Raw genomic sequence first — 27,828 nt, 5'->3', positions numbered from 1 at the left:
TTTTTCATTGACGAGTGATTTGTTTATTATACTTTAAAATTTGTATCTCAAAGCCTAAAAATACTTTTTTTTTAAATTAAATAAAATTAGATGATGAATATGTAACTCTTGAAAATATATATTTTTTAGTGACAATTGTGTGTTATGATTTAAAAAAATTCAAAACCCATCGAGTATGTGCTGTTACTTGAAATTCTCAAAAATATTACCTCAACTGAGAATATTTTAAAGAGTAAATAAAGAATTTTTACACAATTTCAATGCAATATAAAATCAGTATTGATAAAATATGTATTAAATGAAACCAAGGCTGTGGAGTCAGAGTCTTGAAGTTGTGGTATTTTAGGGGGAGTCGGAGTAAGATAATTTAGTGTGTTGAACATGGCTCTCGTGTCAATACAAATATTGTAGCCTCATGGTCGACATAGGAGCCGTGTTCAGTGAGATTGTATTACATATGTGACCCGAAATTATTTAGCATCGCAATGAAACAAGCATTTTCTATTGCAATTTTAATTATTAAATTTGTTATTTTTATTTTCTTTAATGTTTCGCTTTATTTAATATAATATAAATATTTTATTTTACTTAACATATATTATGTATATTTTTTTATTAAATTTATTTTTTGTACCTACTTTTTACATATATCATTATAATAAGTCAATAAAGATGAATTAGGTAGACGTGGCTTTTTTTTACTTAATGAATTTTTACGACTTTTACGGCCCTAGAACAACTAATATAAATTTATATTTAAACAGATTCATAAAATTATATTTAAAGAGTATGTTCTATTTTCTGCTGTTCTTCTTTATCTTGATCTTCGCATTTTCCTATACGATTTTCTTTAATGTGTTCCTTTAAATTATTCATCTGTTTATTTTTGTTGAATGAACAGTATTGTGAGTGTTAAAACATTTTCGTTGTGGCGGCGTTGTTAAAATGCTTACCAAAAAAATATTATGTGTGATACGTTATCTATTCTGGCCCTTTGATTTGTTAATTCCTACTCGGACATCCACCATAATGTGAATGTTTTTCAGTGCCTATTTTTTCCTTATGAAATTGATATAACTTTCTGCAAAATTATCATTGATTTCTTTGAAGCATTCTGCTACTTTGCTTAATTTTGAGCTGTCAGATTTAAGTTTGCATTTTTTTTATACATATTCTCTATCAGTTGAAGTAGCTTATTATTAGATATTTTTTAAAACCTAATACGTACGACTTAAGTTTGATTTTAATTATTCATCTGTGAGATTAGGAAAATCTCTGAAAACCTAATCTGTGATGATGACATTGATCTATCATGATGCTAAATATATATGCTATTTGTAATTTAATCAATAGTACGGAAAACAGATATCTTCTCTGTGGCGACCAAAAGTCTACTTCTACCGTCGGCGCTGTTAACCATGATAAAAATAAGGTGATTCCAAATTTACCACAGAAACTTCAGATTATTTTCATGGGTATAGCGAAAACAAGTCTTACCGGTAATTGCAATGTTTTAAAGTTAAAAGGCATGTCAATCGATATTGACGGTATGAGAGGAAGGTTCATATGAGATTCGAACCCAAGTCTTTCAGGCAATAATCACTGACTACACGTCTATCGTGCTGGTAATTTAAAACATTTTTTGAGGTGGGAACTATGCTTTTAATATTTATGAATTGTTAACTTATTTCTCAATAAATTTATAATAAGTTACATGAAATAAAAATCCTTTAGACTAAAAGCTATTTTTTTCATCTACTAACTACTTAACAAGATATACTTTTGATTGATCAATTTAAATCATGCAAAACTCTGTTTACTGGAGAGTTTCTTCAAGTACGTTCTATTTTCGGGACTAGTGTCGAGTAGTGTGACTTCTGTAGACACTTCTGCACAAAAAAATCTGATAACAGTTTATTGTATAAATATATAATTGACTGAATACAGCGAAATATAGATCAAATTGGTAAGTAAGTTTTGAGAGTCCGAGAGTCTCCACTGTAGTTGTTAATGAACGATTCGTGTTTGAGAATAAGTATTGTAGTCGTCGTTGATTGTCTTCCAGTAATTGTTGTTCCTTGTGTGCTTTCCAATAATTGAGGATGTAACCGAGTGCCACATGTTTTATACTGTTGAGGAAGCATGGACGAATAGGAAACGAGGCGGATTGAGAGCCAATTGCATTAGCGTCTAACCATACCTTTTTATTGAAAATTTGTTAAATGTGGCCCATTATTTGAGCGACCGTCCGATAATTACAAATGATTCGTTCAACACTGCTATTCGATGTATTGTTTATATGCTGTAGTAATCGATGATTATTGCTGGTTTTATAAAGCTTGGTTACCTATTGTACAATATTAGGTGTTCTGCCGATGTTGAACGCAGAACCATTGTCATTTGCTTGATTTATAATGTTTTGAAGTGATTTTGATTTCTCTCAGAGATTCTACGAGGTTCTGAAAATAATCTAGTGTGACTTAAAAGATTATTTTTACTCATGTTACTACCTAGTAGTTATAAACATCAAACATACAGATCAACACAAATTACTTCTATGATAATTTAATCCATGTATGAATGGCAAGTCTAGCTGAAGAGAAGCAGCGTTCTGCTGCCTGTTTCATAATTGAAGGGGTAAAGCGTATATATAATTCGTCGGCTAATAAAAATTACTTTTAACCTTTATTGGCCGACGAATTTATGTATACGCTTTAACATATGTACAAATGAAGTGGAAAGATCTGAAAAGGTCAGAGTTCTGTGACAGACTCCTAGAAAAGGTTAAGCATATCAATTGCACTTGAGGACTTGCACATTTAGACTTCGCCTTTCAGAGTAAAAGGTTTTTTCTAGAGGAATCTTATGTCCTTTTTAAATTAGTAAAAATACAGATAGTACTATTTTTGCTTTACATTGATTAAAATCATTTGAATATAAAAATCTGTTTGTAATAAATTGTTTCCTAATATAATTTTATAATATTTATACAAAAATTCGACAGTACTTGGTTGAAGGCGGATACTGCAGCAACAATGGGAGTATCGTGGTCACTGGACCTAGAGTGGTTGCAGCCGTTTCTTTGGCGAAGAGAGTCGCGGTCGAACGAGGAACTATTTGCGGAACCACCGGAACCGTCGGCTATGCCGTAAGCTTTGACAATCAATACGGACCTCAAAATCAGATTAAATATGTGACTGAAGGAATCCTGCTCCGAGAGATGTTCTCAGATCCTTTATTGACTCAGTACAGTTGTATCGTCTTAGACGAAGTACACGAACGGAGCCTTTTAACTGATGTCATTATGGGTTTGGTAAAAAAGATAATGAAGGTTAGTCGCTGATACTATACTTTAGTTTAAATAAATATTTATAAATATATTTAATTCATTATAGAAACGTAAAACTTTACGAGTTATCGTATCTTCTGCCACCATGGATGCTGAGTTTCTTTGTCGCTTTTTCAATCTGAATAAGAAGTCTAATAAAACTGGTAAAGATCAAGGAGAAAGTACATCTACCATAATCTCTGTTCAAGGAAGAGCTCATTTTAAATATATAACTCATCCGGTCGAAGTATATTATTCAAAAGGTGAGTTGATTGTTTTAATTTTATGAAATTTTAATATGTGTATTTTATAATTAATTCATTTATAATTTAGAACCTGTACCTGATTATTTGAAAGCTACTGTTGATACTGTCATGAAAATTCATGAAACTGAACCGTTTGGTGATATTTTAGCATTTCTTACTGCTCAGGTATTTTAAACTTATTTGCCTCGATCATTATTAATGCATTTTATATTGAATTATATTTTATTTTTAAGGATGAAATTATGTCTGTGGTGAGAACACTGAAGGAGTATGCCGAAAATGCTGAAAAAAATCCTTCTCTCTTCAAAGGCAGAAGACGTATTGAAATGAACGTCGTGCCATTGTACGGCAGTCTTCCAAATCGCGATCAATTGAAAGCTTTCGAGGTGGGCAAAGAGAATGTCAGAAAAGTTGTGATCTCTACAAACATAGCAGAAACATCCGTCACTATTCCAGGAGTTGTATATGGTATTTTTTTTGTTTTTAATGATACAGTAGTAGCACATAAGATTGCAAGAGTTCTAATTACTTGTCACTGTCATGTGTCACCGCCTTTGGGTCAATTTTACGGCATTAATTTCTCAACTTGGCTTTAGTCACCAGAGCGGTCTATAGTAAGAGATCAAGCTCGCTTTATGCTTCACATTTTACACAACAGCAGTTCAAATTTGATAAATAGTTTATTTTTTATACTTATAACCCTTAGATTATTTTGATATTATTTCTAATTTAATTATTGTTCGGTATGTCGTCAGTATCAGTATGTCGTCAATCATATGTGAAAGGTTATTTCATATTTGTTATTAGAACAATGAAGATAAAGATTGCCTCAAACAGTTATATAATAAATTTGTTTGCTTTCTTCATATCTATTATTTTTTTGCAGTAATTGATTGCGGTTTTCATAAAGTGAGATATTTTGATTGCAATGCTTTTCTGGACAATTTGATCATTTGCCCGATATCAAAAGCGAATGCAATACAAAGAAGTGGAAGAGCAGGAAGGACAGCCAAAGGAAAATGTTACCGATTATATTCTGAGAAAGAATATGACAAATTATCTGATAACGTATCTCCCGAGATGCAGCGAAGCGATCTATCGGCAATTGTACTTCAATTGAAAGCTTTAGGAATAGATAACATCTTAAGGTATTTTCTCACAATGATATTATTCAATATACGATATTTAATTTGATAAACATTTTTAGATTTACGTTTCCATCACCTCCGCCATCAAAAATTCTACTATCATCCATTGAAGTTTTATATGCTTTGGGTGCTATTGATGAAAAAGGTCAATTGACTCATCCATTGGGTGTGAATATGGCTGAGATACCATTGAAACCGGCGTATGCGAAAATACTCTGCATCAGTGGTGAATTCGGTTGTTTAAACGAAATCCTCACCATCATATCGATGCTTCAAGTCGAAAATGTTTTTATACGGCCTGAAGGAGGAAGATTATCGATCAAGGCCAAAGTTATGAAAAGGAACACTTTTGAAGTCGCCGAAGGCGATTTAATCACTATGTTAAATGTGTACGATGCTTATAAAAAGCATTTAAATTATTCAGAAAAGAAAGGCAGGAAGAAATACTTAAAAGACTGGTGTCATAGGTTGTTCTTAGATGAAAAATCTTTGAATAAGGTACATGATATCAGGACTAGTCTTGAAAAATTAGCGACTAAGAAGTTGGGTATTAAAAATAATGAAAAACAACTATTGGGCGGCGGTAGGTTATTAATTATATATTTATTTTATTGTTTATTTGTAATACATATTTAATTTTTATTATAGCTAAAATGGAAATTGTACTAAGATGCCTGTGTGCCGGACTCTTCATGAACGCTTGTTTTCTTCATCATTCAGGATGCTATAAGACTCTTCGGAGCGATCATACAAATTTATATATTAGTCCAAATAGTTGCTTGTATAATGCACAACAACCCCAATGGTTAATATATAGTGATATACAAAGTTCTTCTGATAAAATGTACATAAAAGACCTTATAGTTATTCAAAAAGAATGGCTAACGAAATTGGCTCCTCATTATTATAAAGAATCCTGATTCTTAATTTTTGTACACAAATAAAGAATTTATATTGGATTATCTTTTTAAATTAAATATCAATTCCAAATCCTATTTTAGTAAATATTAGTTCAATGTATTTTTATTGATATTATATGATTGTTACGTATTAAAGACTGACTAAATGTGTTTCAGTTTCAACCGAAAACAGTAAGATTAAAAACTTTTTTAACACTGCTGACGTGTAGGTGCAGCTCGAAGTTTATATGTTTAATGCGAGTGACTTTGACGAATGGTGAACAGGTTTATTATGATCAATTAGGCTATATAGTTAATCATACAAGTTGTTACATAGAAGGTGACCAAGCCAGTGCGCGTCATAAGATTTCCCATCGAGCTCGACGATATACCGTTCCATTCTAATTAGAATCCATTACTATTTGTCTCTCAGCCATACACCCCCACGGTGTAAGGCTGAGGCAAATAGTAATTTTTATTATATAATAATGCTCTTTTCTTATAATAAATATTATATAATAGAATAAAATATATATGTAGCAAAATTATGGAATAAAGTAAGTGGTATTGTAGGTTAATAAAATTTATTCATTTAACAATCCAGGACTGATGAGAAGTGAGAGGGGCTTCACATGCAACGAAGAAAGAGATAAAGCATGCTATTACGTGTAACGGTATTTCGTCCAGACGACATGGGAATCTTATGAAACAGCCCGTGCGAAGGGTGGAGACAGCGCCAAAATAGTATTTTTTACAAATTTGAACTACAAATAAAAATTTTGGACAAATTGTAGGTGGATCATCTCAATATTCAATATTGCAAAGTTTAGTGTTATGACAATGCCACGAATATGACTGGGAAATATAAAGGAATACAATCTCAAGTGATTGGGTTTTTTTATTTCAAATTTACCTGTGTCTTTGAAGAAACATTGCAATTCTCGGTGGTCATTCAAGAAACAAGCTGTATCTACAGTGTACGAACAATTGCCAAAGATATTTAATATGGATATGAATACGGAATATGTGAGTATTGGTATATTGTAACCGAATTTTGGTCAATAGGCGGGCGCAAAAACAATTATCACTTCTCAGAAGTCAAAAATTCACGTCAAAAGCAATAAAACTGTGCCAGCGCCGTCGCAGTGGGAACGCTCGGTAACGATTACATATTATCCACGACACGATTCCAAATGATATTCTTTTCCACATAAATGTGCAATAACAAATATATTTAATATACTTTACGTGTAAGTTCATCTGTGTAAAATTGAATGATTTTTTTATTCCAAAATACATGACGCATCACATCAAGAGGTTTGTCGTTTTTCTACTAATTTGTATGATTTTCAGTTTGAAATTCTTCAGGTCATATGTGAGTGTGGTAAGATGAAAGAGAACATTGTTTACAGCTGATTTTAAAATCAATTACTGGAAGTATATATATTTCTATTGTATGTCGAGTGAGGAGCTGTTTGATATATAGTATTATAATTTCACACCGCTGTCGAATAAAGGAGAGTCGCTGAGCCTTGCAGTTGTAAAAAATTTGAGTCTCTCTGGTCTCTGGTTCCTCGTCAATTGATTCGAATGAGCGTCTTGATGACTTCGTATTGTCTGTGAGTCCGTGAGTTTTTGTCACAGAATAGAGAATAAATAGAACAGCTGTTGCCTACAAAAGTCGAAAGCTTGAACTATTCTCGTATCCAGCATACATATACATTTTTTTAAGAGAAACTATTTTAAATAAGAGTTGTCATTATTATAATAAATTTTAAATAAAAATAAACAAATGTTACTTACATAATATGTAATATTTAATTCCAAAAACAAAATATAATGATATATTATTGATTTATTCACACGCGCTTGTTTCCGATGCACCATCGTATTTCGTTTGAGAACATCAATTAGGTTTGTTTACTTTAAATAAAATAATAAAATACAATTTATTTTTTTCCGCTATATTATTATATATTAAGGTCCGTACGTTCTATTAGTATTGACATAAAGAACTGTAAAGAAAACTGCCATCTTAATAAATATACAATATACCGTTTATGTACTTACAAAAGTCACTAATTGCAAAAACTCATTATTGAGCTAAACCAATTTTAAAAAGCCTTTGAAATAGATTTTGATAAATATCTATTTAAGTGATTTCTCAAAAGCAAGCTGCTGGTATGTATAATATAGTAAACAAGGACTGTTGTCTGACGACAATTCTATTTTTTTGTAGGTGTCAATTTTATAAAAAAAACTGTCGTTAGTGACTTTTGTCAGTATAGATACGATTTATACACTACATGTAAATATCTAACATACAATAATTATCTTTTCAAAATTATCTGCCTTTAAAATGGATTAGTTTATTATAATAATTACGTTTAATTGCTATATTTATGAAAGAGTTTGTTATAAAATGTATTCTTACATCTGAATATTTGTCCAAAATTACTGTATTAAATAGTTTTCCAATGGAAATAGGTCAAAAATGTGGTCATGTAGATCTTGAAAGATACATATGTCCATAAAATATTTTAATACCATATTGACAATTTTGTTTTTATTTAATTTTGACACTGAATTAACTATAGTTAAACTTATAATACGTTTTATGTAAATTTTAAAGAGACGTGCAACAATGACATTTGATTTGCGAGGCCATGATTAATGTTTCTAGGCGTGTTATTTGAAGTTCATTGTGGTAATTTATTATAAAGGCTTTCAAAAGTCTGCATGTATACTTAGAGCTGCTCTTTAGTGTCCCGAAATAGCGATTTCACTCATGTTTTGCTTGGCCATGCATCTTTGATGTTCTACTTTTATAGAGGGATATTATTGAAACCTCCACAGTATCATTAATAAATTAAGACCTCTGCTTTATAGTTTTATAATGTTATTTTAACATTTAATCTCTAGGGCTAGTGAATATTATGATTTTAAATTTCCTTATACTATTTGGCAACGTTTTTTAGATTCTAAACCAAATTTTGTCGTAGAATCTATGAAAATGTAACTTGTTACAATACACATTGGTTCTTGTTTTTATTATTATTAAATTATATATAAAATTGTATTTTATAACGAAAGTTGTTTGTGTTAATTCTTGTGAAGAAATTATCTTCATGTCTTAACCTTGTCTGGACTGGTGTCATCATTTCATATATTTTTAACGATTTCATAGCTTTTAACGCACATTGACTGATACGTGATACTTTAAAACATATTCAGTGATAGTTACATTATTATATTAGAAACTCGAATATTATTTCACACACAATTCTGTGTAGTCAAGATTGGAATATGACATAATACGTAAGTCATAGTTACTAGATGGTAAGTGACTTACTTTAATTTAAAATCTAAAGTTACTTATTTTCAACAACATTCCAAAATCTAATTTTAGGTAAGTGATCTGAAATTTAACAATAATATAAATAAACTTATTTAAAATGCCGATCTTCCAATTAAAAAGTGAATAGCTTACGCCCAAAATTGTAATTCGTAAGATTAACTATTTTCCAAACTTGCGGGATTCATGAATATATGATAGGTGCTTCGTGAATAAGTAAAAAAATATATTGATCATTTTATTCCATTATTGCATAAACATACATACATATAATGTACTTCCCAAACTATTTGGTTGCTATGATGTCTTTCAAAATCCTACCTGGTTACATATTCATAAGTTCATGCTACACACCAATAAAAATATTATATACCACCGATACCTTTCGCCAATAATGAGTTTAGTTAGTATCACAAACAACGATGTATCATTGTTTGGCAGCAAAGGGTGTATGTACTTCAAATAACTAAAATATTTTTATTAAGCTTTTATAGAAATTCAATTTCAGTGTAAGTTAGATATTTGTGTAAAATTGTAAAATATTTTTTTTACTCTTATTACATACATTAACCCTTTGGTTTCCGAAATCTTGCTATAATACTTATAATCTGAAGAGTTGAATACATTTTTAATGGATTGTAAAGTATTTTTTCTTCAAGAGTTAATAATATTTTAGATAGTAATCATAAAGCTAGAAACTTTTAAATTATAGGGCTACACAAGATCCTTCCGCGGGTTATTGTTTGGGTGATAGTGATGAAAAATAAATTAGTTTTGATGATGTAATTTTATTTAACAAAATACCTCTCATATCACATATAAGATTGCATATTTTTTATTGATCGTATCCAATATTATTATTGTTAATCTTACATAATATTACGCATACTATAAACGTTGTGTAATAATAATGTTATGATATGTTATTTACATGACAGAAGGTCAATTTAAACAGATTAATAGATTATGTAATTTTTATATTTGATCCAATTAAATAATATACATAAATATTTTAAGACGAAGCGCAAAAAAATGTTGCAAGATGTAAAAAATTTAATAAAGTTAGGAATCGATTGGTTAGTTATGACAAGTATTTTATTTCATTAAAAAAAATAATTATAAAATTTTAATAACAACAATTTTATTTCACAGCCTTACTTCACAAAATTAAAATATTTTACAATATTTATATAGGAACATATACACAATCATTTTCCATCTAACAATACTTTATAAATTAACAAATAGTTTTATTTTTGTAGATCAGATCAGGAATTGCCTATCTCATTTTAATATTTTTAACAGAATTATTAATTATAAATAATATATTCAGATAGGCGAATCAAGTTCTGAGCCACTTGTTTCATACATTCATACTAGTTTTATATAAACTTATACAATAATAAATTATAGGAATTTTGCGTATGAGATATATTATAATTGATGGAAAAATCGTGTTTAGGTTAAATTAAAAAAATATCTTATATAAATAATCCCTATTGATTTATAGTATGCTTCGATGCAAACTAATCAAATTACCAAAGCAATGAATGCAGACGATTATGAACGACTATGATTAAATTAACAATAATTCGATAAATAATATAAGCCATGAAACTATAATTAAATAGAGGAACCACGAACCGTTGTTTAAATAAATTAATCTAATTTTGTTTGAATTCGATATAATATTTGCTATCAACTTATTGCATCAGATAAAAAAAATGGAGATTTTTGAGTTAGTCATAGAAAATATAGAAATTTAACTAAACATATAATCTTTTAGATACGTTTTTATATCATAAGCCATAGATTTTTTTTAAATCTAATTCATATTTCGTTTCAAAATATAAATAAATAATATTTTATATTATTAAATAAAGGTAAATTAATATTAAATATAATTTTGTATTTATATAAAAATTCCCCATTTTTTTATCCATAAATGCACGTGATTTTTCAATATATATTTATATAAAAAGGAACTATAATAATAAGCGAATTCGATTAAATATCGAAAAACAATCAAGTAATTTAAACATTAGGTTGGTGCGTATTTTATGTCGTATTTTATAGAACAAATTAATGCTATTTTTCAACGTTACTCTTTAATTATAATACTTGTATCTAACTCTTAAAATTTGTGGCCACAATAATAAGCTACATAATTTCAACAAAATGATTTCGAAACATATTTTACATACACAAGACTTCAGGAGGAGAAAGGAATTAGTTTATATTTGCTAAATTACTTGATTTACAATTTAAATAAAGTAATATATTTAAGAAAAGTACTCCTCCTGACGTCTTATTATATGTCAATGGGTTATTAACACAAAAACCTAGATTTTATTTAACATTTAAATATGTTTTTGATTATTGATTTTAAAAATTATTTTCGGCGAATCTGGATGCATCATTTATTTTGATATTTAGATCAAAACGTATTTGTGTGAATAGGTTTTTGTATTTCAAGAATATTACGGAAACTCAAAACTATAGCCATAATGATTATGTTTCAATTTTGTTTAAAATATCCCATGAGAATAACCCTAAAATTTAAGTTGAAACGTCAGATGATTTACAATCTGTACCTGAATTAATTATTAAAACATTAGTTAGCCATTCAGTTACAAATATTAAAGTATTTAAAAATGTGGCACCGACCTAACACATATTGGACGTTGATCGGAAACTTTAGGCTTTGCTCCTCCGACTACTGGTTTCCCTATTTTCTGCTATACTTTATCATAAACTAACATTGTATTTGTATTACAATGTATGCTCGAATTAATCATGAATGCCAAAGAATATGAATTCTTTGCACCAAGGTGTTGCGTTCTCCGAATTAGTGCAGCACATCGGATAGGCCAAGTTGGACTTGGTCGCTTTTGCGCATCTCTGACATAACTCCATCAAGTCAATCTATGAATATAAAACGAATAAATCAATATTAAATATTTAACACCTGTTTTATTTCCTATATAATCCAATTACTACTGTTAAAATATCCCAAAATCATAAAATATGCGCGGTACTTACATCTTGATCACATTGAGAGAGTGTTCCGAACTTCTTGATGAAATAGTTGTCTGGAGTGGTCCAAGAAGGTCTGGAATCGGCATAGTCAGTTATTGTCAATAGTATGAACACTATCACACACACTGAGATGACCTAAAGGACAAATAAATTTAGTTATAAAAACAATTATGTTTTGCTGCATAGTGTAAATGAAATAGTGATTGTTCAGTAATATAATATTTAGTAAAAATCGAGTGAATAACTTACAGAGGGTGTACGTAGGTATTGTAAAATGGGCGCCATTTTCCCGTCGATGCAAAAGTTGCACTTTCAATCACACAATTCACACAGAAAAATTGCACTGTTTTGTGTCACTTTACGCGATTCTTTGCCGTCACTGTTAGTTATAATTCAAGTGTTATAATAGTATATCCGGCTTGCGATTCGTATCGTATCAACGCGTCCACAATCGAACGACTACTGGTGCGATGTGACTCTAGGGGACGTTTGAAGCTTTTTATATGTCACAACCATTTTGCATGAGGCTGGTACATGACGATAAAGCTCCGAACTCCTCGACCTCGACAGCGTTTTTTTCGCTTAGGGCTGACACAAGCATGTCTGATGCGTATTGGTCACTTTGCATTTTCTTTCGATAGATAAACACACGTGTAGTATAATATGGACAGAGGCGTAGTTAAAATTTTATGCGCTATATTTGGAAATTGCGTGGGAATAAATATATTTTTTTTATCGTTTTGCAAAAATATATCGAAAACTTAAGTAAAATATTTTAATGCATTTTAATTTGGGATTGACTTGAAAAGTTATTTAATGGAGAGAAAATCCCTTTTTTTCTGATTGCTTATAATTTCAACAACATCTAAATTTACTATGAAATTGTATATAATATAATTTCTAATAAAATGTGTCAAGTAATGAAGATTTTCATACACTCTAGCTAAGATATTATATGTAAATCGAATAATGTTTAAAAAATATTTCAATAAATTTTAAGAACGTACAATTTATTTAAAATAATCATACTTTTGTAACAATGCACGGATGACAAAACTGCACTGTCAAAAGCGCGCAACGACGTAAGCGCACATGACAAAAACTAAATTCCAACATGTAATAAAAATATTAAGCAAAAAATATTGCAGTTAGTATCTGTTTCATATATACGATTAAAAAAAGTGCAGTGATGATCAAATGCCTCTCTAGTAAGTGAATTAGAATGTAATATGTCCGTTCGGTACATTTTTTATGTATGTCATTTTTTATTAATAATTAAATATAACAAAAAATCGTAGACGTATTTACAGTAATTTAATTTTTAATCTGATTATTTTTTGATCTAACCAAACTTATTAATTTTTATGTATCATCTAGCTTCACTGAATATTTTAATTGCTTCAACCTTTTATTATCAATAAGTAGCATATTACTGCTAATGATATCTGAATTATCTTCATATTTTTGCTCTTAGATTTGTCATTTATATATACATATATTTATGTGCTAGCTTTTTTGGGAATTAATTATATAGTTATTTTATTTTTATTATTATCTGTTTTATTTTATATACACACATTATTTATTTTTTTAGCATAGTCAATATAAATTTAGGGTCCCGACTCATTCATGAAAAATGATTCCCGGGTAAGTCCATTTTTTTTTGTTTTCTCACTACTCGGGAACTTTTATAATTTAATTCATATATTTTTTTGCAGTTAATCGTTGGTTTTGTTATAATATTGTTAGCAGAAGCAGTCAATGTTCTAATTGCTGACACATTTACTTCTGACTTCAACAACGTCATTCAGCTTTAGGCTATAATTTTCCGTCCTGAGTTTTGTTGATTGATTCGACGCATATTTTTATGCTCTGTGTTTATTTTTAATATTTTAGAATTTTTTTTATATAAGTAGTTTAAAAGAGTTTTGTAAATTTGATTTGAAATAGTTTTCTTTCATATTTTAGCCTATAATAATAAATCACTCACAAGTATAAAATGTATTAGAAAAAATGTCGCAACTAAGTTTAAAGCGTCAATTACATGTTCAATGAAAAGATACTTGAAAAGTTTTTACTAGAACAAAATTTGTGTTAATAGATCTTTTTATGTTGCTGAAGATGAAATGTCTATTAAGATCATCAAAAAGGTTACAATAATAAAAATCCATATCTAATAAAATCTTTAGCTTACCAAAAATATCATACGTAATTGAAACAGTTTTACAATAATAAAATATCAAAAAAAGATGAATTTTTACCAATTCTCAGAAATGCCATTGAGTCGTGACCAAATCACTGGTATTCAAAAACTCTAGTTACAATAAACAAAAAATATTTTTTTCATGGTAATATAATATTATATATATATTTATATATATATATATATATATATATATATATATATATGTGCTTATATATATGTGCTATATATATATATATATATATATATATATATATATATATATATATATATATATATATATATATATATATATATATATATATATATATATATATATATATATATATATATATATATATATTAAGCCTTTGAAGAGTATCGCCGTACATGTACGGCTATACAGATTTGGTTTTCCTATATTTTATTTTTTGACATATAATGATTGTAAGCTATAATAATAGTTTATATTTAATGAAAAAATCACTAATTTACGGACTTTGATTTGCGTCTGATGTCTTATTGATTATGTTTACTCTGTTGTAACGCATTAGGCTAACGGCTGTGATGTTGCAACGTGGGATTTGCAATAAATTTAAAAAATCTGCTCATTATTCAGCTATTTACGCTTTGAAATAAAAAAATAGTATATTTTTGTTCTAGTAGCATATTATGTATTACACGAATAGTAATATGTTTGGCACTACAAGCAATGTTTACTAACAATTTTAAAATTCAGTTAATCTAAAAATTTACATATTTTAACATAGACTTCAGACTGATATATTCATATAAGGTGTGACATAACCATTTTTCAAGGCTACGGTTTATAGTATTTAATACTAGCGCACATATCATTCTATAGAAATTAAATTATAATAATATATACAATATTTGGTCAGTTTTATCGTTCTTGTTTTAGGTACATGGTCCATCACTTACTATTACACCATAATACTACATTATCAATAAATAATTTGTTTATGTTACATATTTTTAAATAATATTTTATCTAATAATAGTGATAAGATTTTCATGTTTTTTTTTGCTCAGCCCTGGCTCGTGCGAAAAACATGCCCGATTCGTACTATTAAATCAATTAAACGATTTTATAATTATCATTTTATGGTGTATTTATTTATAATACGCGCATATAACCGTCTGGCACGGATGTCTGGTAAATATTTTAATAAATAATTAGATTTATTTATCAGCGATGCTGTCACCAAGAGGTAAAGTGGTAAATAACTAGAACGTAAATAGTCACGTAATGTCTTTTAACTTTCAACAAAGATTAGCAAACAAGTCAGGCTGAAAAATATTTTTGGGAATTCCATACATAATCTTGAGAAATACAATTACCAAATATTTCCTTGAGGAAGTTTGAAATTAAAGTTAAAAACTTACATTGAGCAAATTAATACAAAATAAAATTGCAGAATAAACTATAATACCAACTCTTTTCTGAAACATGTATTTTAACCTACTACATCTACAGAATGCGAGTTATATTGAAACCACGTGTTAAATCTACTCACTGGATTTTTCTAATTCGGTGTTAAAAAATTAGTTGCCATGTACATATGTAAACGAATATTTATTTTAATTTATCATTAGCGTACGTATTTACAGAAGTCTTACAATACTAAAATCCCTGCCCCCTGTTTTTTTTTATTATTTTAATACATATACATATATACAGTTTCAGAGAGAAACCTAAAGCTTTAAATATAATTATTGATTTTCAACATTAATGGGTAGCGCCATTTTTTGACAGGGAAAATACTGAAGGATTTGTCACTTATGATATTTAATTTAGAACGTAGTATATGTGACTGAAATACTATTTTGTATACGGAATTTTAGTAACCAAGCAAAAATAACAATTAATGTTATTAAATAAATATAAATTCGTTCAACGATAATGAATAGCGAACAAACAGATATTTTATAACCACCTGGAATATCGTCCCAAAATTTAAATTCAAAAGTTGGAGCATACTTCGTAACAGGGATTCACATAGATTGTGCGTCAAAATATAATTTAACTTAAAATAAAAATAAAGCTAAAATAAAATGTTTATTTTCATATTATCAATATCGACCGACATGCCTTTTAACTTTAAAATATTGTAATTTCTAATAAGATTTGATTTCATAAGCATAAAAATTATTTTAAAGTTGCTAGTGTAAATTTGGAATCCACTAATATTTAACATATTATGTCATATTAACAAGTATTATGTCTATTTTTCTCCCCAGTGCTAAAAATACAATTAGCAGATTTGTAAGTGTAGTGTTGACTAATACGCAAAGGATATAGGTATGAATCCCATATATGATATATTGCGTCTGGGAGATTATTATATAATTATAATTCCGATCGATCATCACAGATTAGGTGTTTCTATATTTTCTTAATCTTGTGAACTTAACAATAGTTAAAAATTATTAAAATAGGATTCACTAATTTACAGCTTTTGATTTTAGTCTGATATCTCACTACTTTTTTATTATAGGCTAACACTTGTCATGTAAAGAAATATTTACAATAAATAAATAAAAATATATGCAATAGTAAAAAAATTACCAAATTCTTGTAATTTTAGCTTAGTTCAAGTTCGTTAATTCATAGTCCAGTAAGGAGTAATTGTAAACTATTTTCCTGTCTATTATATTATTATAAACAATGCTTGGACAGATTAGTATACAAAAAAAAATAACATTAGTTCAATTAATGCAACTAAACTCTAAGTAAAAATCATAACATTTTGCATACAATCGCAATTTGTATTTTATTGCTTAGAACTTGGGATAAAGCAATAAAATACGTTTAGAGTAATAAATGGATTAATTGCTCAAAAGAACAGATATTCACAAATATGCATAACATATTTAATTACTATAAACACATAAGCAATTTTTTAATATTTATACATATTTTTTTTCAATAAGATTTTGCTTTACTATTTGCATTTCTAATGTAAAAATTTCTGTGAAATCAATTTATTTTATATATTACAACAGATAACTAAAATTGCTTATTTGGTTATTGTATACTAAATATCTTCCACTTTTCACTGGAGATAATAACTGTATAAAAATAAAATAATAATAAATATAATTGTGCTAAAACACGAATTAATTTATGTTTTTTTCTGCTTTTGCTGCCATATTCACACAATGAGACGCTGTGTGAATATGTCACTACGTTTAATTGAACAAGTTATTATTTATACAAATATAATTCAGGTGTCAGTATCGGGCGGCGGTGTCAAATGCGAAAGAGTTCAGCTTAAGAAAATGTTGCTGTTTCTCTCAAACATTTGAAACGTTCTCTCACATAACTATTGACATATGGAAAAAAAGTATATGGATTTTTAGAGGTTCGCAAGTATTAATATTATTGGAATCTCGGGATTCATCGCGATTTATATCCAATTGCCACACAAACACACACAAATGACGCCTCCCGAGCAGATGGATAATTAATTAATACTGCCCCACCGAATCGTGTATATATGACAAGATCAAGGACCAAAGCGTCAGTTACAGATAATTCGTGACCATGGCTGAAGCATCGCAGTCGAAATATTGAAAGAATATATATATATTTAAAGATTTATTCTAAACGTTACTTAGCTTTTTGAGATTTGAGGGCTTTCGTATCGCGCTTTTTCTTTCTTGCATCTTGTTTGACAATGTTTCGACCACCGATGTCATGGCCATCATCTTGGGCGTGTTTTTGTTTGTTACTAAGGTAACAACAAGTGAATTAATTTTCGAATCGGTTTATTTGTATGAATTTTGTTAATTATGAAATTATTGCTATTTTTCTTTTAACTTCACTATAATTTTTTACAATTGTGTTTTTAATTTTTAGTTGTATTAAATTTTTTAGTGATTTTCTTTGAAAGTGTTGTTTGCCAAAGTTGGTTTTTCATCAAAGCGGTTGTTTTATTATATCTTTAGAATAGAGAAATAAAATTAATATATTTTTATAAAAAATAAATTCTGAGAAAAGGATATTAACCAGAAAAATACTGAATTTACCGTTAAATTGTGATAAATATCATTAGATAAGTAACTCAACTGAGAAACAATGTGAGTTATTGAAATTTATTTTTTTATATGAAGCTGTAGAAATATAATTCATCTCAAATGGATTTTATTAAAAATATATTGAATTTACTTACAGATTATATAAATTTAATTTAAACAAACTTGATATTAATATTTATATGGAAGATGTTTTAACACTAATAAAAGTAGCGACACATTAAAAAAAAACATTCTTGTTTTTAATTTGGAATACTTTTCTAGTTTTATTATTCCAATTAAAAAATATAATACAAGCAACTATAATTATCTTAATAAGACATATCTGGGACAACCAAGCATTTAAATCAGTAATCATATTAATTATATATACATAAAAATTGTTTAGCTTTTAAAAATTGCTTTAATTATTCATGATACGTTGAGTTTATTGCGAGATAGTTAAAAAAATTAATTTACTCTAATTGCATGTAATTAGCTAATTATTTGCCCGTTTATCATTTTCATCCCAGTACATTTGGTCAAACGATTATTTTTTATAAAATGACTCTATGAAATATTTATCATAACCTGCAATTTAACCGCGCACTGCGAAAGTTTTCTCATTTTTAAGCATTAAACAAATTTTCGTTTAATGAGCTTAAGATTCATTTGACAAAATAAGAAAATTTAACTATTATTATCTATGTTATTTCATTTAGTGTTCAAACAAGCCTTACTTAAATAAATTTTATTTTATTCATTTATACAACCTTCTGAAAACGTATTGGGTAACGTTCCAATTTCAAGTGATCCTTGAAATTAATTTAATTTCAGACAATATATATTCCACAAGGTTGCTACCACAAATAATACGTGTTAAAAGACTGTGTAAGTATTTTCCCATTATAATATATTGCTTAAAACATTAATATCTACATTATTAATGTTTACTAAAATAAGGTATACAAATACGCGTACGTGATTCGTCAGAGGTTCGTATGATTAGAAGGACCGCGGTCTGCGTATTTCGTTAGATGATACATAAGTCCATTTTTCTAGTGGCCATATGATAATAGAGTAGTATTATAGAGGGTGTTACATGTTACTGTTCATCAACAATAATATACAAACGTGATTTCAAGACTTTATAAAATACATAACTGATGTTTGGACAGATAATACGAATAATTATGGTCGCTGAGTCATTATGGCAGACCACCCATAAGACAAATCAAATAATATTATCCAGAGGAGATGCGAATTTGGCACGGGGTGTACTTTGAAGACCATAATAAACCTGTACTTAATCAAATATATATATATAGACATGCTTTTCAGTAAAACATATAATTTTAGGTAATGTTAACTTTATTTTATATTAAAAAAAATGATTGGTTATTAGTCCTACACATATTTGTGGTACTTAAGGAATAAATTTTATTTACCAAGACCAGGATATTATTTATTATTAAGATTTTGATATGTTACATGCAATAAAGAGATGAACATAAACATAAACCAATTGTAATTTGGGTTGGAGATACTTGTGTTCAAGAAAACTATCCAAAGTAAAATTGATTGCATAGTCGGGTAGAAGACAAAAGATATTTGCCATGAGAATTTATCGTCAATTTTATTTATCGCACTCGTTGTCGCCCCCTTTTAGTTTGAGGTTATTTTGGGTTAATTGTGTTGTTTTTGCAAGATATCAAATTAGTGGGTTCATGTTAGTAAATATAACTACACATATACATATACGTTTTGATGTTTATGTTAGAATAGTAATTACATATTTGTATTTTATTTTACTAATTATGCATTGGGAAGATACCTCAAATGTAAAAACAAATTTGATTGTGTTCTAAGAATCTGAACTTTTTCTGAATGTATTTCTAATGGACCAAAAAAACAATACAACTACTAATGTCAAAGAGTACCACAGACAAATAATTTTAAGTAGTTCATGGATCGTTGAAACCACAAAAACAAAAACATTAGAAGAAAGCACATTGCCTATCTAATACGTATCACAAAAAATATATATCTAATTTCTTGACTAGCAAAAATTAATAGATACACACTTCTTTAATGTACACAATATATAATGTGAGGTAAACAATTTTCTTTTCTACGCATTAATAATATTATGATTATTTCTTACTAAAGTATTAAATGTTTAACACATATATTTATAATAATTTCTGAATGTGACATAATAGTAATAAAAATACAAAAACTATAGAAAGCCGCAAATAAAGTTATTTTATCTCGTCAATACATATGCTATTTTTATTTTTACCCAATATAAAATAAATTTGCCTCTTATGTTTGCATTTTATTGCATTTATACAAAGGTGATAATAGTTTAACGGTCTTCAGAACGACCCCGAACATAGATAAAACATTTATTCTTAATTGTGAGTCATACATTATTATGTCTATATATTAATAAATATAAACAGTAAATTAAATTGTTTATAGCCCTGAATCACGCTAAAAACTGTGCTAAAATATGTTTAATTCACACTTATTTTAGACTAAAAATGGCAGCGAAGTTTATTATTAGTCTTTGGAAACCTTCAGTGCAATTTCCGTCCAGTAATCAGTCGGATTAAATTAAATCGTTAAAATAAAGCAAAGACCCCATCGCGGGGCTTAGATGTTAAATTTCTTGTTAAGTTTCTATGGGGAAATGTTTAAAGCAGTTGTACGAAACAGAAGACACGAACCGAAGCCCTTATGCAAAAGCTCCTTCAAACAAACTGTTGACAGATCAATCAAAGAGGCAGTCGAAAATTAAATCTTTTGCATTAAAATATTGCCAAAGAATCATACGTTTATTAAAAAATGATTGAATTTCTTCGGTATTTATTTACAAATAGCTTTGTGTTTTGAAACATTTTCAATACGTTTTTACGAATACACATTTACTGCATGGCGTGTTAAAAATAAAGTAAAATATTTAATAATATTAATATTTATTAAAAATAATATAAAAATATTTAACTGTATTTTTAATCGTCTTAATTACACAACAACATAAATAGAAAATTAATTTAAATATTTATATTCTATGAGAAAAATAAGTATAATTGAATAAAATATCAATTTATATAATCAAAATACGTTTTTATTAGTATATAATAAATAAAATAATATTTTGCGTATCGTAACATAACATATATCGATGACGATAATTTAATTTCCCTAACATTACAAAAATATGAAAACATTTCATAATTTACTAAGCCAAAAGAAATTAGTATCCATATCGTTTAATGTGAAGGCCATTGGTGTTTTTTTAGATGAGTTTTAAAGCGTTTAAAGAGTTTTCTGTAGAATTATAATTGACAGCTTTTGAAAGTCAACGTGGCTATTGTGCAAGTCTAGGTTTTCTACCAATTTCTAATGTTCTGTTAGGTAAACCATTTTCGTCTGTATATTTGCAATGGTTATTGTAATAATAAAATATTATGTATTTTCAATATTTTTACGTTTTGGTAAAATAATTATCTTATGTCCTTAAAATTTTAAAGTAATTAAATATTACATAATTTTCGAATAATCTATTTTTTTAAATATTTATCGATGAAACAAAATTACTTGAGGACTGTTAAGAAAATTGTTAAAAACTATTCTTTATAATTTGTTCATTTAAAATACATGCTATTTTTTTCTAGATTCATGAATTAAACACTATTTTTCACATCTTAAAATATTTGGCATTGGCCTTGTACTTGTATAATACATAATCCTTGTCGCCTTTTTGCTGTTTTTCCTAAAACCTTATGTCATCTGAATTGATTACTTTTTTTTCATATTCGTCTCGACAAGATTTTAAAAATTCAAGGCTAAATGTAAATTGCCTCGAATAAAATTCCCAGATTTCAATGTCAAGTTTGTAGGTGGAATCGTTGTTTTTAACAATAATATTTGTTAGATTTCATAACATCGCATGAACTTTGCTATTTTTGTTTGTGTTATTTCAATTTTTTTAACGAGCCGTCAGATTAGGATAGAACATTTGCAATCAATTAATAATTAGATTAAAGTATAATAAGTTTGATATTTAAAATTTATTTTCAATCAAATTAAATATTTTATTAATTTTTGTTAAGAGATATTTGAGCTAAATATAAAGTGTATGTAAATTTAATACAAGTTATAAATGTCATAGGTCATAGGGCACGTCTGTTTATAAATACATTTTATATTTAGAATAAAAATTCATTATATATAAGTTATACGTTTTTGATTGATTAAAATAGTATTTTAAGCAACATATTATTACACTCTATATATTATACATAATAACTAATAAATTACGCGACTTAGTGTCACGCGATATGACACTAAAATTTACTTTCCGGCGCAATTAGCTCTTTTAAAATAAATATTTATCGTTGTTCAGAAACGCGTTTAAATGAAAAATAACTAGGGAATGCGTGTTTTTTAGATACATACAATACATTTTAGGAAAATTCCGAATTGAATTGTTAGAAATATAGTACAACTCTAAAAATTCGTAATACACCTGCAACATCAATATACAAACAAATATGGATTACTCTAGTTAGACCGCAAATCACATATGATTTATTGAGAAAAGTTGAAGAGTTACTAGACAGAAGAATTGTTAATATATTTTTAATTCTCTGACACTATATATGTACATATGTATAACACAGAACGCCGCCACTTCACATTGTGAGTCAGAACCTTTGCTCGCTACTAGTGGAGCTAGCGTCAAATCGACACTGTCTGGTTCTTGAGAGCGGTGAAAGGCATAGCAGCGTTTTCAATTCAACCGTCAGATTTTGTTTAGCCTACCAATCCCTTTTACCTCAACAATAATTGCAACTTGAATTACAATATTTAAACTACAAAGAGCCATAGCACAAAATATTCACAAAAAATATATATAAATTCGCTTTTATCATATTGCACATTTTTTAGTAGTATTTTGTCTTTCTTAAAAAATAAACTCAAGCAATATTTGCGAGTTATTAATGCAATAATAAATAAACCAATAAATTGTTGCTGAACATCTGTTCTAAATTTGTCCAGTTGCACTTTAGGACCCCGAGAATATCACATTCATCCCTTCCAAACTCCACAGACATTTTACATTTTTTTTTTAAAGGAAATATTTATGTATCTACTATTTTTTTCGAACAAACCGCCTATGATCCATGCATGTAACAGTAATGACTTTTTGAGTAATCATGTGTTTATTTTTATCCAGGAAAAACAGCGCCAGTGTTTATACATTATATACAACATTCGCTGTATTTACGCTTGTTTACAAATAATATTTTCATTGAAATTATCAACGAGAATTGAACATTTCTGTGAACTGTGATGTTTTTTCATGTTTTTAGAATTGTTTTTTTACACTGAAAATAACATACAATTTACACACTTAGTTACATTGTAATAATTTGTTTTCATATTGCGGTTAATTTCACTCCATAAAATAATCAATACGAAAACAAGTCTATCGTTGGTTTTGAACCGACTAAAAAATGACCTGTCCTTGCAAAAAGTGATTGAGCGATGTCAGAAGGCAACTGCTGTTGATGTTTTCGCGAAAAACTATTTTTTGTGGTATAAAATCATATGTATATTTATGTATAACAACGTGCGTTGATATGGCACAGTTTTCGATTGCCGGAAATGTAAACAATTTCTCATGCACACACGAGCAGCGGTCAAGGTTGGCGTTTTATCTATGTTGAATTAATTTTTCGCACGCATGTGCGTATTCGACTTTTATATACAGGTTGGCTAAAATAAAGAAAATACTTAAAAATATCATTTGGTAATATTACATTTACTATATGAAGCTTAATCCAAATAATATGTATGTATAATCAAAGTGGCTTTTGTAAATTTAAATCTCACTTCATACGATGAAAGATTAATCTAACAGAGGTAATGCTAACATAATAATAATATTATCGAGGTTGAAGAAATATAGCAGTAGAAAAATTACTCATTAACTACACAGGTTAACCGAGCACATATGATGGTTGATGCTCGATATTGAAAAAGCCTTCGATACGGTGAGGCACGACAGTTGAAAACAGAGGCTCTGATTATCTTATCGACATAATACAATCATATCTGAAAGGTTGAAACTGTATTGTTTTGCTAAATAATGAACTTTCAATACCACATCATATTTCAGAATTAAACAGAACAGTTTTCTCCGACCGTTCCTTTCTATAAAATGTTAAACGACACAGCTGTTATAACAAGTTAAATTGTAATATGTATTTAATTCAATAAAAGTTAAATATTGCGAAAGATAAGACATAAACTATTTTATTTAAAACTTGTTCCTACCTATTGAAATTTAACGAGAAAACTGCACAAATATTTCTCTACTTCTAGCGTTTACCAATTATATTTCTAACTTAGCTCTTAACAATTTGCTGCCATTGTGAATTCAAGACCGAAATTGCACAGAAACACATCTAATAAAACCGGTAATAGCATACGCTTGCTAGGTATGGAGTAACACCAGCAATAAAAAATGTTGAACTTTAGGTCATTAAAACTATAACTATCACAAAAGATTCGCAGAATGTAATATTACGTATAAAGAAAAGTTGTAATTTTTATTGTTTTGGTATAACTATTTTTGAGACATATCTGTATTTGAAGTAACAGCTTAAAATTAACTGTAAAATTTGTCTGATTTAAAACAAATAAATATTAAGTGAACACTATCAAATATACATACGTACACGTTATTGATTCGAAACGTTACAATTATTCAATCTATTTATTTTCTTAATCAGAACCTAAAAATAAGTTAAAAACAAATATTTTCATAACATGAACATTTTTGTTGTTGATCGTAATAATTTATCGTTACATTATATACAGCAATATTTAGCCTTGAAAATTATTTACAAGGTCACGGTGTATCCGGAAAATTGAAGATTTATGTGTAAAGTGTAAATATTTCGCAAAACAATCGATACGATTAATCACTTAAGCGATTGGGTATACAATCTGTTGATTATTTTAAGAAAGAAAAAACAGAGTACACATATACAATATAAGATGAAACATTGAACTAAATTAATTCAAAATAAGATTTTCATTATCGACATTATCAATGTTTTTTTAAAATAAGTCCATAAGCACTCGAGGAGTGATAATGTCATCCAGTGGAATTGCGTGTAAGATTGTGAATTATTTGGAAATATTTGGCTTGTTTATTTTGATCTATACAAGTTCAATCCAATGTACGAAAAGTTGATGACCTTTTTTTACAATAATTTGCTTGCAATCTTTGTTTGGTGTTATGATGCGTAATATTTCTATCAGGACTGTATTATTTGACCTTTGCGTTTTATTTTATTCTTATTAGAATGCCTTAATAAAAAAAATATAATAATTACGATTACTAAAAATGTAACGAAAATTATGATAAATGTTTCTATATATTTTGAAAGGGTTTTGAAGTGTACTCTATTTTTTAATCTTAATTTTTTCTGTAACACTAATGATTCGCAAATTATTAATATATCATATATCAGTCGTACATGTTTTTTGGACAGACCGTTTATCGTAAGTAAACACAATAGATGAGAAGTTTATGTTTGTTGGCATTCAAAAGTGACCCATTTTCCTAGAGAAAAACAAATATGTGAAATTCTATGATTATGATTGAATCTATGCGATATCTATTGTAATATTAAATAAATATAGAACATATTTTTATTTTAAACAATTCTAATGCAAATTTATAATAAACTAGTAAGGGTTAAATAATGCGATAACCTAGATGATTAAATGGAATTCTAGATATATATTGCATTCAATCTGCAAATATTTATATACTCATACTTGCGTATTCAAACAAAATAAACATTATTTATAAATGCAATTTATAACATATATTCCATCATACTTTAAAGTTTATCAATTTTTTTAATAAAAAATATATGATTGATTTACTTTATCGGGTTATAGGACCGAGTGAGTGTAAATTTGTCGGTCAGTGAGATACTTTTGTATATAGGCACAAAGCCTACATCTGTAGCTTATTGATCAATGGACGAAGCGATGATTTCAGGACGCTCCTTGAAGCTTAGTTATGATGTATGTAGCTTGAATTAAAGTTTCGGAATCAGTGAAAAGCCTTTTTTATATTATTAATGGCTGGCAGCTTTGGGCTTATTTGATACAATTAGGCTGAAGGGGAAATTCAACCTTCCTTTGGTACGTATATGAACCGCACTTGTTAGTGACAGAAAATATTTTTTATAATATTACATTTAGAGGTGGCCACCATAAATAATTGTATTGTCTACTGTAATGTATTTATTTGGGGCGCTGTTAGGACTCAAATAAAATGTTATAGTTGGAGAAACCCAATTTTAATGTTAATAAATGATATGTATATAATGTAACAATATATAAGATAATGTACTAAATGAATGATTATTAACTAAAAATTAAATTAATATCAACTATTCATAAATATTCTGCAACGATATTACATATGAAAGTTTAATATAAAAATAATTTTCAGAAAGATTATTCACCAAGAAAAAATCTGAAAAATTACCCAATTCAAAAAAATTCAAATAAAATTAGGCATCATTGGCATAAAAAAGTTTAATAGTTGTAAGTAATAAACTAATTTAAAATAAAATAAAAATACATGTTATTGCGGTTAAGTAAAAAAACTAAAATCGGTAAATAAGTATTTAAGAATAATAACTAAATCATTCAAAAATAGTTTTTGATCCTCCACCGTCAAAAAACTAGAAGCAACATGTCCAATACCAACTAGGAGAAAGCGGAAATGTTGGCTAGTTTTTTTTTACTTTGTATGTACATGCTAACAGAAAACTACATTCACCTACAGATAAATCATAAACATAGTGCGATTTAAATCATGCACATATTAGCTAAGCACACACGCACAGATCTGTCCGAGCTTCGCCACACACGCAAGCTGTCTAAACTCGGACATCAATTTTAATACTTATTAAAATTAAAAAAAAAACGGTTGTCTGATGTCAATTTCAAACGAGCAAACTCTTGTGGTTTTATCTGTTTCGAAGAAATTTCTTAAGAATGGACAAACATAAAGCACACACACGTGCAAACGTAGTGCTCAGAACTGCCTGTTTGTGTCCGATTCGTTTTATTTGAGCACGAAGAGCGGACAGACGACGGACAGACAAATCTGTGTTTTTGCTCATCACACACGATCGGATTTGTCCGCCAGTCACACGCGACGGGCAGATCCGTCAGATGACCAGCTAATGTCCAAAATATATCCTCTAAAATAAAAACAAAAGTGTTAGGCTATATAAAATTCCTAGTTAATTTTTTCAATACTTTGCTAAAATGTGAAATGCATGACAATATATCGCTGGAAATTTTGTGGTGGGAAGGGGGGAAGGTATGGGCATTTGCGGTTAGTGTTCAATCAGGAATCTGACAAGCGTATATTGGAAATATAAAACTAATATAAATCAACAGCAACAGTTAAAAATTTGTCGTTTTATTATTATTATAATATTCAGATTGTTTATTATA

General features: G+C 28.2%; 2 protein-coding genes across 3 annotated transcripts in view; one reads left to right on the top strand and one right to left on the bottom strand.

Annotated features, from left to right (window-relative positions):
• The window catches only part of LOC148227595 (putative ATP-dependent RNA helicase DHX35), a 56,797-nt gene extending 51,096 nt beyond the window's left edge, over nt 1-5,701 (top strand). For both annotated transcript variants that reach the window (XM_088201593.1, XM_088201594.1), the window contains 7 exons: nt 3,005-3,331; nt 3,396-3,591; nt 3,662-3,759; nt 3,828-4,062; nt 4,481-4,742; nt 4,802-5,325; nt 5,391-5,701. In XM_088201593.1, the coding sequence (XP_088057719.1) occupies nt 3,005-3,331; nt 3,396-3,591; nt 3,662-3,759; nt 3,828-4,062; nt 4,481-4,742; nt 4,802-5,325; nt 5,391-5,662 (1,914 nt within the window). In that variant the 3' untranslated portion in view covers nt 5,663-5,701. The remainder of the gene's footprint in view (nt 1-3,004; nt 3,332-3,395; nt 3,592-3,661; nt 3,760-3,827; nt 4,063-4,480; nt 4,743-4,801; nt 5,326-5,390) is intronic.
• A 5,187-nt stretch (nt 5,702-10,888) lies between these two features.
• On the bottom strand, nt 10,889-12,510 carry LOC148227594 (uncharacterized). Its single transcript, XM_088202591.1, has 3 exons — nt 12,285-12,510; nt 12,039-12,170; nt 10,889-11,921 (listed from the first exon to the last, which is right to left on the bottom strand). The coding sequence occupies exons 1-3, from the start codon at nt 12,318-12,320 to the stop codon at nt 11,787-11,789; spliced, it is 303 nt and encodes a 100-aa protein (XP_088058717.1). The 5' UTR covers nt 12,321-12,510; the 3' UTR covers nt 10,889-11,786.
• Between the last annotated feature and the right edge of the window lie 15,318 nt (nt 12,511-27,828).

Source organism: Plectrocnemia conspersa, unplaced genomic scaffold, assembly GCF_051122295.1.
Source record: "Plectrocnemia conspersa isolate PC_06_02 unplaced genomic scaffold, ASM5112229v1 ptg000013l, whole genome shotgun sequence".
Lineage (NCBI taxonomy): Eukaryota > Metazoa > Arthropoda > Insecta > Trichoptera > Polycentropodidae > Plectrocnemia > Plectrocnemia conspersa.
Note: the sequence above shows the minus strand (reverse complement) of the source record. Positions and strands in the feature narration are given on the sequence as shown.

Bases quoted from the DNA above. Each gene is read 5' to 3' on its own strand.
- LOC148227594 (XM_088202591.1), bottom strand. From the start codon at position 12,320: ATGGCGCCCATTTTACAATACCTACGTACACCCTCT. The intron at 12,171-12,284 runs GTAAGTTATTCA...TTTGTCCTTTAG, and splicing joins AATACCTACGTACACCCTCT to GTCATCTCAGTGTGTGTGAT. The intron at 11,922-12,038 runs GTAAGTACCGCG...TTATATTCATAG, and splicing joins TCTCTCAATGTGATCAAGAT to ATTGACTTGATGGAGTTATG.